Consider the following 13087-nt stretch of genomic DNA (forward strand, 5'->3'; position numbering starts at 1 on the left):
CTCACGTAATACATTTTTAAAGTAATTGATGTTGTGATCGATTGAGTGTTTCATCATACGATGATATCAGATCAGACTGCCATAAAAGCCGAGGCATATATTTCATAGTTACCTTTAAAGTTTTTTTTTTTTTTTATACAACTATTTATAATTATTTTAATAAATAATTATATTAATAATTATTCAAAAATTTCCAAGGTTTTGGTATGAAAGCTCCCAAGTCTAAGACCATATCTAAAATTAATCTTAATTCAGCTTAGACTGACTAAAAGCAATGTGTGTATTAGTCATTTAAGAAAACGTTACCTTGATCCTCCGGAAATACGAATTTATGATTGCTTCATTCTTTTTATGAAATTACAAATATTTTTTTTTATTACAGGAAATGGCAAATTAGCTGACGGCCCATCTGATTGCAATACATCACGAATTATACTGTGACGCCCACGGCACGATCCCTCACGCATTGTCTTGCGGTGTGTGTAATAAAGTTTTTGCTTGCTTTTAAGTGGTTGATTTTATTAGTTCAAAAAGTTGATTTGAATTTGAGGCAACTACTGACAAAACCCCCAAAGGAGGAGACTTATGTTTAGCATTGAACAGTTAAAAGCTGATATGATAATCATCGTCATCATCATGATGTAATAATAATACGTATTTATAGAGTTGTACATTATTATATGTTGTAAGTTTCCCATTAAAATTTTCTTATTTCAATTTTAAAAAGTACCCGTAACCGGCGAGCGTGTATGAAAAGATTAATGAATGTAGAAGAAGCGAAAGAGGTATGTTTGAATCGATTTGGCGTTTCATTGTTTTTGTCTACCCTAATGGGAGACAGGCGTGACAGATATGTATGTATGTATTTTAAATTTCTAGTACTTTTACGTAGTAGAAAATTAGCAGCCTCAACACAGCTATCATTTGAATTCAATTGCAGGATAGCTGACCAAACGACCGGTCTAGCGAGTCCTAGAATGGACTAAAATTATTAACAGCCTACGTAACATCCGGAAAGTTTCTTGTTTCTTGACTAATCAGGATCGTAATACCTATGTCTCTCACATTCAGTGGTCGAAGTAGATATGCAAGTATCAGGGGTCATAGTACAACTCCTTTTTCCACTTATAATTACGTTCCAAGTTAATTATATTATTAGTTGATTTATTGCTTAGTTTGAAAATCGAACATTCGAACATCTACGTATACTTTCGAAAAGTTTTTTTTTTATCCAGCCAGGAAATTTGGTAAGAAATAGGAATTTAGACAGAGAAATATCAATATGGTACTCATTCGTACTGGAAGTGATTTTCTGGCTATTATTTATACCATTTTATGACCATCATGTTAGTGAATACTTTCCACTACTAAATACTTGGATTAGGGTTGGCAACTACTGGCGAAACCCGACCTGACATTCATTCAGGCATTCATCATGATGAATTCATCAGGAATTAACCATGATAGTTTCCAGGGAGAACCGCGAGGAGGTCGACCTGGTTGGGTATATTGCTAGCAATGGGATTCTCAGTCTCCATTACTAACAATCATTTTCCCCCCGCGCAGGCGAGGTTACCATTCCATTATCATCCATTAAAATTAACCCGGCCAGTGCTATCGGTATACGTTGACGAGGCATCAGTGAAGAATGATAGGTGAGAATAAAAGTAGGTCAGTTAGTCCATTGTGACAAATTCAACAAGAATTAACCACGATGGTTTGCAGGGGGAACCACGTGGAGATCGACCTGATGGGTATATATATTTTTTGTAATAAATGTTAATGGAATGGCAACCCCGCCTGCGCTAACAATATACACTGGTGGGGCACCAGTGAGGGATGATAGGTGAGAATGAAAAAGCAGGCCAGTTAGCCCATCGTGATGAATACATCTGGAATTCAGCACGATGGTTTCCAAGGAGAACCACGTGGAGGTCGATCTGACAGGGCATACTGCTAGCAAGGGTGCTTGTAGTCAGCATTATTAACAATCCCTTCCCCTCTGATGGGTATATTGGTAGGAATCGTGCTAGTTTAGGAATCCTATTGCTGACAATCCTGTCAGGTCAGTTGACCCATTGTAATGAATTTACGGGGATTAATTATGATGGTTTCTAAGGAAGGTCACATCCAGGCCCAGCAGACAGGGTAAGTATAATGCACGCATTGGGGGGACAGGGATTGTTAGTAGTGGGATCCAACAGACCCATTACACGCGGTTCCCCCTGGAAACCATCGTGATTATTTTTTGATGAATTCATCACGATGGGCCAACTGACCTACTTCATCCTCACCAATCATCTCTCACTGGTGCCCCGCCAGCGTATCCCGATAGCGCAGATGGGGTGACCATTCCATTTTCATCCATTAAAAAAATGCACGAATTTATTTATTATATAGGCGACTAAATTAATTTAGTACCTACCTAGGTAAGTATATATGTAGGGACCTATGCGTTTTTTATTTGATAAAAATGGTATAAACTAAGTACGTACCTACCTATAACTTACCTTTTCGTGTACATGACTTCTCAAGAGTCAAGAACTGAATGAACTCGGGACACAAGGTTAGTGACCGGGGTCAAATCAAGATATCGTAGCAGCACGCCTTAGGGTTGATATACCTACCTATCTAGATTGAATTTTTTATAAGTAAAATCCCACTCAGATACATGTATGTAATACAAAATATTATCTTTTATCAATTTATAGTTCGTAAAATACTTAAATATCATTAATTCTCATTTCTTTATTATAGAATTCATTTTATTTCTTATATGTACTTAGATATGTAGGTCATTTTTTAATAATAGGCAGGTATATCTTACTTATTTTTACACGACAGTAGCAAAAAGAGTACTATGATAGGTATGTAGTACTTGGATTCGAATTTCATATTGTAATCTAATATTTATTTACAAACATCTCGCCCGTTAAACCGAATCAGTAATTAGATTTGTAATAGTGTAAGTTTGTAACATTCATCAGTAGTAATCATTACAGATCAATAATAAATAAAATAACTTCTCGTAGTGACTGTAATATTATTAATGTCATTAGTAAATAACAGACGAAGCGATGGATACCAATAACAAATCTTCAACGTCACCCAGACACGTAGGTATAGTACAAAAGTAGACTTACAAGTAAATAAGCTACGAGACACCCGAAGTTCCTTGAAAACCTCCGTCAACTTTCACTAAACTTCATAACACAATTATTACCACATATGTCACTATATTATTCACTTAATAATAACCAACAAACACTAATACAACAACAATTTACACACATATTTTGATTACACCGTATTTTAGCAAAACCAAAATCCGCTGCCGCCACAGCGCCGCCGCGAACGAATAAAAAGACTGGTCGATCGACTGGAGGTTGCGCGAACGCAACACCGCATTCCACGAGTTCTAATCGAGGCACGTAATGTGTATGCGTCTCGCTCTGACGTACGAGAAAACACGTCGTGTAGCAGGGACAAGGATATATCCTAACTCATACGCTGGCTGTGTTGTAGGTAGGTAGGGTCCGTTATTCATACACAGGTAGAAGAGATATTGTTAAATAATTAAATATTTTTACGATGGTACCTAAGTGATTTGTAATTACTTTGTTATGTGCAAATAGATATGTGCGAATTTTCTTATATTTTTTTGTTTTGCAAATTTCTAATGATCCTCCAATAATAATAGGTAAGAGGATTAGGTAAGGTAGATAAAAAATATATCTAGTAACGATCAAAATAAAAATTTAGTGTTACTAAATAAAAAATATAAAAAAAAATACGAACAAGATACACTATCAAGTCGAGTTCCACGCGATTTCCCCTAAAAACCATCATGATTAATTTTCGTTAATATATGATATTATGATATATTATCCGTCACTGGTGCCCCGCCAGAATATACCGAGAGCGCAGGCGGGGTTACCATTTCATTTTCACCCATTAAAAAAAGTAAAAGTACGGGGACTAGGAGACCTATATTTACAAACTATCTTGATTAATTCTCAGTGAATTAGTTACAATAGGCCAGTTGATTTGACCTTATCCTCAAATCATCATCCTCACCTCATCCTCACATATCATTTTTACTATTAATCCGTCGTAAAACAATATCAACGACATGTTAATAATATATATAAAAAAAAAAAAAACTTTAGAATAGATAATATTTTTACATATAGTTTAGTACGGAGAACCAAGTGATAAAAACTTCAGTCTTTATATCTCTCCTTTTATCCATTTTTAATCGACTTAAAGAAAAAAGGAGTTTCTATGTTCCATTGTATATATTTTTATGTCGATCATTTTTCCGTCAAATGTGGACTGAAAAAAAATCTTTACAACAATTTGCCTTACGCTGTTTCTGTAGATTATTGACTTTCCCCTTAGATAACACATGTAAGTACTATCTGTTATAGTTTTTTAAAGGATAAAAATGGAACTGTAATTTCGGTTCCGCAATCGGTATACACTGCCGGGATATCAGTGAGAAAAATAAAGACAGCTTTATTAGCTTATCGTAATGATATCTCATCATCATCTTATCAGCGTTTACCTGTCCACTGCTAAACATATGCCTCCTCTTTGAGGGGTTGACAACCGCAGATAGGCTTTAGAGATGTTTTAAGAGCGACGCTGCTGCCCATCCCTTGCCCTCCTTAGTCACCTTTTACAACACTTACGCGAAAGGGGTGGCCTATTCTATGCGGGGACCACACGGATGTTATCCTGTTGTGTGACGATTGTAATATATGTGATATGTCAGGATGTTATGTGATGACATCTGATCATAGTAAATTATTCTAGGTTTCCTTCAGTGTTTACGTCCTTTGGCCTTTTGTAACAGATGCTCAGATGGTACAGTATCGGAGTGTCACAGTTATTTTATCGTTTTTTTAACAGGTCTCTTAAAAAGAGTATATTAGATTTTTTCAATGCGCACGTGACACTCTTAGTGTTGCAGGCGTCTATAGTCTACAGTGACCGTTTACCATCAGATGGCCTTTGTGCTAGTTTGCCACTTTCGTGGTATAAAAAAATTTTTAGTTTCATAATAGTCAGAGATACAGACATAGCCTTATTTCGATTTTACTCTATTAATAATTAAATATTAAGTCTAATTTTTAGATTCTGACTTTTCAAAATTTTAACGCCTTACAAATATACGTTAGCAACTGTTGTTTATGTGTGACACTTTGAGATATTTACTTAATCTGGCTTCTTTTTTTGGTATAGTGTATAATGTACATTTATAATAAAAAATAATAAGAAGGTAAAAAATTACCTCAGAGTAGGGAAGGAGGGGATGAAAGAGGTTTGACAGAAATGGGGTTTAATGACCTCATTGCTAGCAGTATACCCTTGCTAGGTCCATATTCACGCAGTTTCCCTTTGTGGTTTCCTGGTGAATTAATCACGATAGGCTAAAAGACCTGCCTTTATCCCTATCTACCATTCCTTAATAGTGACCCGCCAATGTATACTAATAGTACAGGCGGGATTACCATTTCAATTTCTTCTAATTGAAAAATATACAGTAAGGAAACAGAAATTTGGCTATTTATTTATATATTTATTTGTACAGATTTAATATATACACAGGATGTATTTAATACTTGATAATCTTCTCTATCAGTCAACCGTTAGACTAAACAGAGAGAGTAGAATTACGTATATCAGTCAGTAGGTATATTAGGTATCACCCATAGGTGATACCGAGATATGGTACCGTCCTAGTCCGGCTCCTACTAATACGGCTCCTGTCATGTGTCGTTGCTTCGAAAGAGAACTATGACTTTATAGTTTTTATATCATTTCATATTTTTATATTTAGTGTTGTAACATTTTATTGAAATAATTGAGAATTAAGAATAACCGAAACGAGAATTTAAACAAATGGCAGAAAAATATTATTACTTTGCTTGTCTCAGAAAAACAAGCAAAGAATGTCAAACGGTATGTCAGATGACAATTTGACAGTACTTAATGTTATTATCATAAATAACCTAGAAACATTTCGTCGCTGGCATCATCAATAAATATTCAATTTGCCTTGATCTTTCTATTGTTTATAAAAAAACAGTGAAATATATTTACACAATAATGCCAAAAGTCCGCCGCAGCCGCAAATCACCACCAGAAGGATGGGAATTGATCGAACCTACCCTAGAAGAATTGGAACAAAAGATGCGAGAAGGTTTGATATTTTTGTTATGGTTCTTTAGCTAATACTTTTTAATGTACTTTACAAAGTATTAACAAATTATTTATATCCATAGCTGAAACTGAGCCACACGAGGGAAAGCGCAAACAAGAATCTCTATGGCCTATATTCAAAATTCACCATCAAAAATCAAGATATATATATGACCTCTTTTATAGAAGAAAGGCCATAAGCAGAGAACTTTATCAGTACTGTTTAGATGAGAAAATAGCTGATGCTAATCTTATAGCCAAGTGGAAGAAGACTGGTTATGAGAATTTATGTTGCCTGAGGTGTATACAAACTCGAGATACAAATTTTGCAACAAACTGCATTTGTCGTGTTCCAAAGAGCAAGTTGGAAGAAGGTAGGATTGTTGAGTGTGTGCATTGTGGATGCAGAGGATGTTCAGGATAGACTGTTTGAAAATGCTTTTGTTTAATGCATGTTATATGGTAAGAATGTTCATAATTAAGTTTGGCAATGTCAAAAAACAATTTAACATTTTTCAATGTTAATGCAAACTAAAACATTAAACGAATACACAAATAAATCTATCACTAAAAACTTTGCACTTCATATTTTACTTTGGAATTTTTTAAATATATTTTTGCCATCAAATTCCAAATTTCTAGTGATTTAAATAATCAATTACAAACATTGGAAAATGTTCAATAGTTTTTGAAAATTAACAGATAAATGCAACATTACCACACTTAGTTATGAATTGTTCTTAGGTTTATTTCAATATACATAATAGCTTTAAGATACTTGTAATATGGTGAGACAGACATTTTGGGTTTTTAAAAAATTAAGTACAGAGTTGTCCCCGTATCTATACGTTTCTAATGGCTTCTTTCATACATGATCTGTTATCTCTTGTAGGCGTTTAAAAATATGATGTGTGCTTATGAAACTTAACAATAAAATTTAAAAATCAGTTTATAGTAAATATCCATGTCTAAAATATGTCCAAATAAACTTGTAAGTTTTTAAATTCTGTGGTGAAACCTGTATATAAGTAAATTATTGTCAGTTTTTTTTTATTTCTGATGAAATAGTATATGTTAATTTAGGGTTTATTACTGCTATAAGTGCATTATAACAATAAACTTAGGTTAAAATTTCAATCATGTGCACTGCCATTGACTATAAGGCAGTTATACATTAAATATGATGCTAAAAAATTCAAATTCTTATATTTTTTATTGAAATCATATGAATACTATTTTTAGTTTACAAAATATGTATTTTTAATGGTTTCCAGATGCCAGTAAGTACAATTGACTTATAAAACAGTTGATATAATTCCATACAGAACAAAAAAAAAATTGTAATTATATATATAAATTCTTTTACAAAAATTCTCTCCTCTTGAATTTCTGTTAGATGACATTTTTCATTCTATGTGTCCCTTTTGCCTTTTAGTCAATGAACAGTATTAGTAATTTTGGATAAAAATATGATTTTGTAATATTAAATAGTTATTGCTGTATTTGAAAAAATATATGGCTGTATTCACCTGTCTTAGTTTTTGATTCCTTATATAAAAATCCCAGTCAAGCTCTATAGCATACATTTTATTAACAACTTTATTCATGAAAATGGTATAATTCTTATTAAATCCACAATAGTCAATGCTTAAGTAGCAAATTTCTTAAGTTGATAATAAAAAGCTTAAATAAAAGTCAAGATTATTTAAGGAAACTATTTAAATATGGCACAATATTTCTATTATTAAGTATTTATAACATTATGCATTTTTTGATTAAGTATCAAATTGATACCAACACAGCACCAACAAAGTCTTATAATTCTTTATTTCAACTACAAAAATGCCTTAAATCACAACCATGTTTTTTCTTAGGATAAATTATAATTACTATTGAAATACTTAAATTGTTAGTAGCAGATACATTAAAAAAATTACAATGACAAAAAAAAATGACAGCTTTGGATACATAATCATTATTGTAATTAGTAACAATGAAATTAAATAATATGTTAACTACTTATATTATACTTTCAAATTGCGAAAGGATTGTAGTTATTTTTTTATGAATCAGCATAAAAACATATTAATTTATAATTCAAATATTCATGGAAAGAAATAAAATTTAAAGCAATATAAGTACTTTAAAAATATTTTTAGTTCTCAAATAAGGATATTATAATTTTGCATTACGAAAATCAAATTAAAAAAGCAAAAAAATGATAAACTTAGGACACTTGTAATTTCTAAATTCCTAATTGCTATTATTGTTAAACATAACAAACTTAACTAATTTTTGTATTTCAAAACAAAAATGTTCTTTTAATCTTTAAAGATAAATTTTTGATGAAGACAAAATCAAGTACTCTTCAATCGTAATTATTTTAATATCAACAAAAGCTAAAGTGATCCTTGATTTTATAGAAATCGGATTAGGTTTTTTAAATGGATTTTATTATATTGACATCTTAATAGATATTTTTAAAGTATTTAGGTGTCAATATTTTTATAAATGGAAGCAACTTGTTCACTCACCGAGGTCCTTGCTTGCTTGGATTCTTTTAAATATAATGCATTATATTATAACAATTCTCCTGCTTTATAACACTGGATATCTTAATTTGGATCACAAATAGCACATTTAAACAGCAACATTAAACCACAAATGGTTTGTGGTCTAATTCCTTTGAAATCTCTAAAATCAATTCTTTATATATAATGGGGTTCATGTTTTTGCCCAACAAATAGAGTATAAACCAGTCACCATATCCGAAACGTTTAATTACTTTTGATATAGTTTTTCTGTTGGGATATCTTATTTGACCCATGACCATCAAGGTGCGTAGTGGTGGAACGGAGAAAACCAATAAGCGAAACAACACGGCTAGTGCAGAAATAAAAGCTAATATTATCAACCAAAACCAGAGAATAACAAATATTTTTTCATTAACAATATTTAGTGGGAGTACACATAGTCTATCTCTGAATTGCAGAGTGCCACTAGGTCCGTACTTCCTGAGCCAACATTTTGTTAGTTTCGGAAAGTATTGGTCCATAGGGTTGACGATATCGAAATCTATCATGTTCGCCGGAACGCGTGGCGTGTGAGTGAAAACGGCGACAGTGGCGCCATAATTGCGGAATGCGCCGCCCAGGAATACGTCCAGTAGGAATATTTGTCCAACCTGCAAATAATATATACAATAGCCATATAATACACAAAAAAAAATACACAGTTCCACATAGATAAATAAATTCGTGAATACAATATTACAATATTGGGGGGAAAGGGATTGTTAGTAATGGAGACTAAGAATCTCATAGCTAGCAATATACCCAACCAGGTCGACCTCCTGGCGGTTCCTTCTGGAAACCATCATGATTAATTCCAGATGAATTCATAATGATGGGCTTAGTGGCCTGTTTTCATCTTCATCGACCCGCCAGCGTATCCTGTTAGCGCAGGCGGGGTTACCATTCCATTTTCATCCAATAAATAATTTTATTTTGCAGGGATTGAAGCCCACAATCATTATACTAATACATAATCAAGTTAGAAATCAGTACTTCAAACCATATTAGAGACATTTCTATAACTAATATTTTTATATTTGGAAGCTTTAATATACTCAGTATTATTAAAAAAAAGTAAAGAATGTGTCTAACAAAATTACATATATATTATAATATTAGTAAAAATTTTTTTAGCAATGGATGATGAATAATTATCATCACCTTATTGGTGAACTTATGTTTTTTCTGCAAATTGTCACAAGGTGATGGATAGGTTGTAATTATGAACTGATATTATATGGAGATACTTAAAGAAACAAGACTTACCACATTAACAAGGTTGAGTATTTCACAAAAGGCATATCGGAGGGCATAGGCACTGTGCGTGTATATGTTTGTGTAGGTCAGGTAAGAAATCAACTGCCCCCGTCGGCACTCTAACCAATCCTGGGACACAATTGGACCGCCTAAACAAACACAAGAATATAATTGGCTCATCTTACTAATATAATTTTTTTGTGATTTGAAAATAGTTATTATATCGCTGGTATGCGCAATAATTAAATTAAACAGTAAATAAATCTTACAAATTGTATGTAATCTCTATGTAAGTAAAAGAGTATGTCTGAATGAACTAAACTCTAGAATTACCAGAGGGATTTGAAAAATAAAATATTCAACATCACATTAGACCAGAGACAAAGCCGTGTGATATAATTAGTTGATTATAATTTATAGTATTCATATTTCATATTAGAGATGAGATACTATACTTAAATCTGCAGCTAGTGCCTTCAATCTTCCACCTTCCCAGATCTTCCAGATATAGCGAGGAATGTAAAACATGACTGCCTGACCGAGGAGCACAAAGCACACCCACTGATAGTAAGTATGCTTGATCTGTTCATCATTTTCTGTTGGTGGGCCTACTCCTAAGTAAGCAATACCTTCTTCGCCTGGAATCAAAGTAATAAATAAATAAATAAGAAATAATTGAAATTGCAATTGAACATTCAAAATAAAAAAAAAATTAAAACAAAAGTTTGTAACTACACATTACATAGATAGCTTGTATATTTTTTTTTATACCAGTAAGAATGACAAACATGCTGATGACTCTCCTGATGATGAGTGGTACTAGGCACCACTTCTTCTATCATGGTATATTACAAATAGGATATCATTCTGAATTGGAAGGTATATCATTAGGTTTTAATTAATAGGAGTCCAGCAGTATTTCACATGCCTTAAGTAATGTGACTATATAATGCATTTTCCTAATGTAACTTACCTATGTACATGAACCATTTATAGATATCACTTATAGAAAATGTATACTTTAACATCTACCTATTCAAGGGACCCATGCATTGTTACTACTAAGAAGTAGGTCTGTGTCTATTATATTGCTTATATTATCTATTAATTCATAGTTTGCATACATTCATCATACATTTTAGTCCTTTATAAAACTGGGGAGATTAGAGGGTGGTAGTAAAGTTCAGACAGTTTTTTAATACAATTATATAAATAAATATTTAAGTAAATAATGGAATATTTCATTAAACTTTTAAAAAAGATTGTTAATAAAATAAGGTATGTTGTGCATAGTTTCAATAACAGCTTGTTCATTTTGCAATAATATTTTTGTACCAACCCCTTCAAATGTTCAAATGTAAATGTGTAACACAATTAATTGTACAATGAATATATACTGCATCTACCTAATAATAAAATATAAATAAATTTGTTATAGAAGACAGTGGATACCAAAAGAAAGAATATAAATAAGTCGGTTGTTATTATGCAATTAAAATTTTTGTTATTATACCTAAAATAATTCATCACTCATCTAATAAGAGATGAAACTGATTAATCGACATAAACAGAACAGAGCAGTCTGAAATTTTGTTTAGTTTTTAATTTTTACTGGATCGTAATACCATAATCCATGCGAGGGAACCCGTAGGAACACACGTAAATGTATTAAATATAATTTCTAAATAGTTTAATAAGATATATCGTCCGCACTCGTACCCACTGTCTGATATAATAAGACCAGCGAATATTGTAGTCATAGTAATGAGTTATATGGCCTCACCTTTAAGTTTACTCCTCAGCGTGTATGTACCGTAAATCCAGCAGTAACTGTTCACTGCATCCGCATCGGTGTCTTTTTCGCCATTATTCATGCAGTGTATCGGCTCCCCAAAGAACTGCTTTGAAGTGACTAGTAACGTAAACACTAACAACATAATTACGGTCACTTTGTAATGCATACGAAACACATTATTGTCCGTGCTAACGTTGTCGAATTTGAGAAATGCCCTAAATCGCATAAAAAGGTCTATCATTTTTATTGCACGTTTTGCACGTTCAGCTGCCTTAGAGAAAAATTGTAGAAATTTCTATAACTACCCCCCCAAACACTACAATATATTTGAATCGACGGACAAGAAAAAAATATGAAGGGAACGGACATGTCAGAAATTTAAAATATCAAATTTTTTATTTCTGACATCCGAACTATTAACCAATCAAAACAAGAGGAAAGAAATATTTGTCTGTGATAAATAACTTCCGGTTCTTACAAACTGTTGTATATTTTGAGTTAAACTATAAAATAGATTATTTTAAAAATGTATTTTTTTTTTTATTTAAAATGTAATAATGCCTTACATAAAAGCGATTTGTCACATTTTATTTATTTACTAATAATTAGATGTAATCCAAGTAAATTAAAAAGGAATTAATAAATTAAAAGTATTTTGTATGTTCACATGTAGGATGTGGCCAATGTGTGCTAATGAAGTTTATCTATACTTATAATAAATCTGTAGAGTGGTCAATTCTGTAGATGAAATATATTTCCAAAATAACTATCAGGAGGTGATTAGTGATCGATACTGATGCCAAAAATGCCATCAGTATAATTTTTGTCTGTTTGTTCGTTATAGAAACAAAAACTACTCGACAGATTTTAAAGAAACTTGGTACAATTATTCTTCATATTACTTGGCAGTTTATAGTATACTTTTCATTACGCTACTTTGCATCACGAAACAAATATTTCATATTTTGTGACAAGAAATATAATATATATACGACATTATTACAAGTTTTGACTCATAATATCAAAGTAGTATAATTAGTTTTGATTTAATAAAAATTAGTATTTACTGAGAAGTCTTATGGCAATTGAATAACTATTTAACATACGGTCTGTAGTAAAAGTGTACTGATTTATTCAAGCATGATAACAAGATAATAGCTAAAACAAACATTTAATTTTAAAGAATTTTATAAATATTACATGGAAATATTGTTATCTCATGCATGACGCTTTAAGGAAAGCTTTAAGCTTCATG

General features: G+C 32.0%; 3 protein-coding genes across 3 annotated transcripts in view; 1 reads left to right on the top strand and 2 right to left on the bottom strand.

Moving 5' to 3' along the window:
* The window catches only part of LOC113513827 (unconventional myosin-XV), a 159354-nt gene extending 155988 nt beyond the window's left edge, over window positions 1–3366 (bottom strand). The window contains exon 1 of the mRNA XM_052894695.1: window positions 3144–3366. The gene's annotated coding sequence lies outside the window, so the exon portion shown is untranslated. The remainder of the gene's footprint in view (window positions 1–3143) is intronic.
* A 2624-nt stretch (window positions 3367–5990) lies between these two features.
* Window positions 5991–7740, top strand: LOC113511164 (protein BUD31 homolog). The gene is made up of 2 exons (XM_026894777.3): window positions 5991–6208; window positions 6291–7740. The coding sequence occupies exons 1-2, from the start codon at window positions 6115–6117 to the stop codon at window positions 6629–6631; spliced, it is 435 nt and encodes a 144-aa protein (XP_026750578.1). The 5' UTR covers window positions 5991–6114; the 3' UTR covers window positions 6632–7740.
* Window positions 7741–7847: 107 nt separating this feature from the next.
* LOC113512811 (innexin inx2-like) lies at window positions 7848–13043 on the bottom strand. Its single transcript, XM_026896742.3, has 4 exons — window positions 11821–13043; window positions 10493–10675; window positions 10047–10186; window positions 7848–9391 (listed from the first exon to the last, which is right to left on the bottom strand). The coding sequence occupies exons 1-4, from the start codon at window positions 12071–12073 to the stop codon at window positions 8861–8863; spliced, it is 1107 nt and encodes a 368-aa protein (XP_026752543.2). The 5' UTR covers window positions 12074–13043; the 3' UTR covers window positions 7848–8860.
* Between the last annotated feature and the right edge of the window lie 44 nt (window positions 13044–13087).

This window comes from Galleria mellonella, unplaced genomic scaffold, assembly GCF_026898425.1.
Source record: "Galleria mellonella isolate WM207_F2 unplaced genomic scaffold, CSIRO_AGI_GalMel_v1 utg116, whole genome shotgun sequence".
NCBI classification, from domain to species: domain Eukaryota; kingdom Metazoa; phylum Arthropoda; class Insecta; order Lepidoptera; family Pyralidae; genus Galleria; species Galleria mellonella.

Bases quoted from the DNA above. Each gene is read 5' to 3' on its own strand.
- LOC113512811 (XM_026896742.3), bottom strand. From the start codon at position 12,073: ATGATAGACCTTTTTATGCGATTTAGGGCATTTCTCAAATTCGACAAC. The intron at 10,676-11,820 runs GTGAGGCCATAT...CTTTGATTCCAG, and splicing joins GCTGAGGAGTAAACTTAAAG to GCGAAGAAGGTATTGCTTAC. The intron at 9,392-10,046 runs GTAAGTCTTGTT...TATTATTTGCAG, and splicing joins TACTCAACCTTGTTAATGTG to GTTGGACAAATATTCCTACT.
- LOC113511164 (XM_026894777.3), top strand. From the start codon at position 6,115: ATGCCAAAAGTCCGCCGCAGCCGCAAATCACCACCAGAAGGATGGGAA. The intron at 6,209-6,290 runs GTTTGATATTTT...TTATATCCATAG, and splicing joins GGAACAAAAGATGCGAGAAG to CTGAAACTGAGCCACACGAG.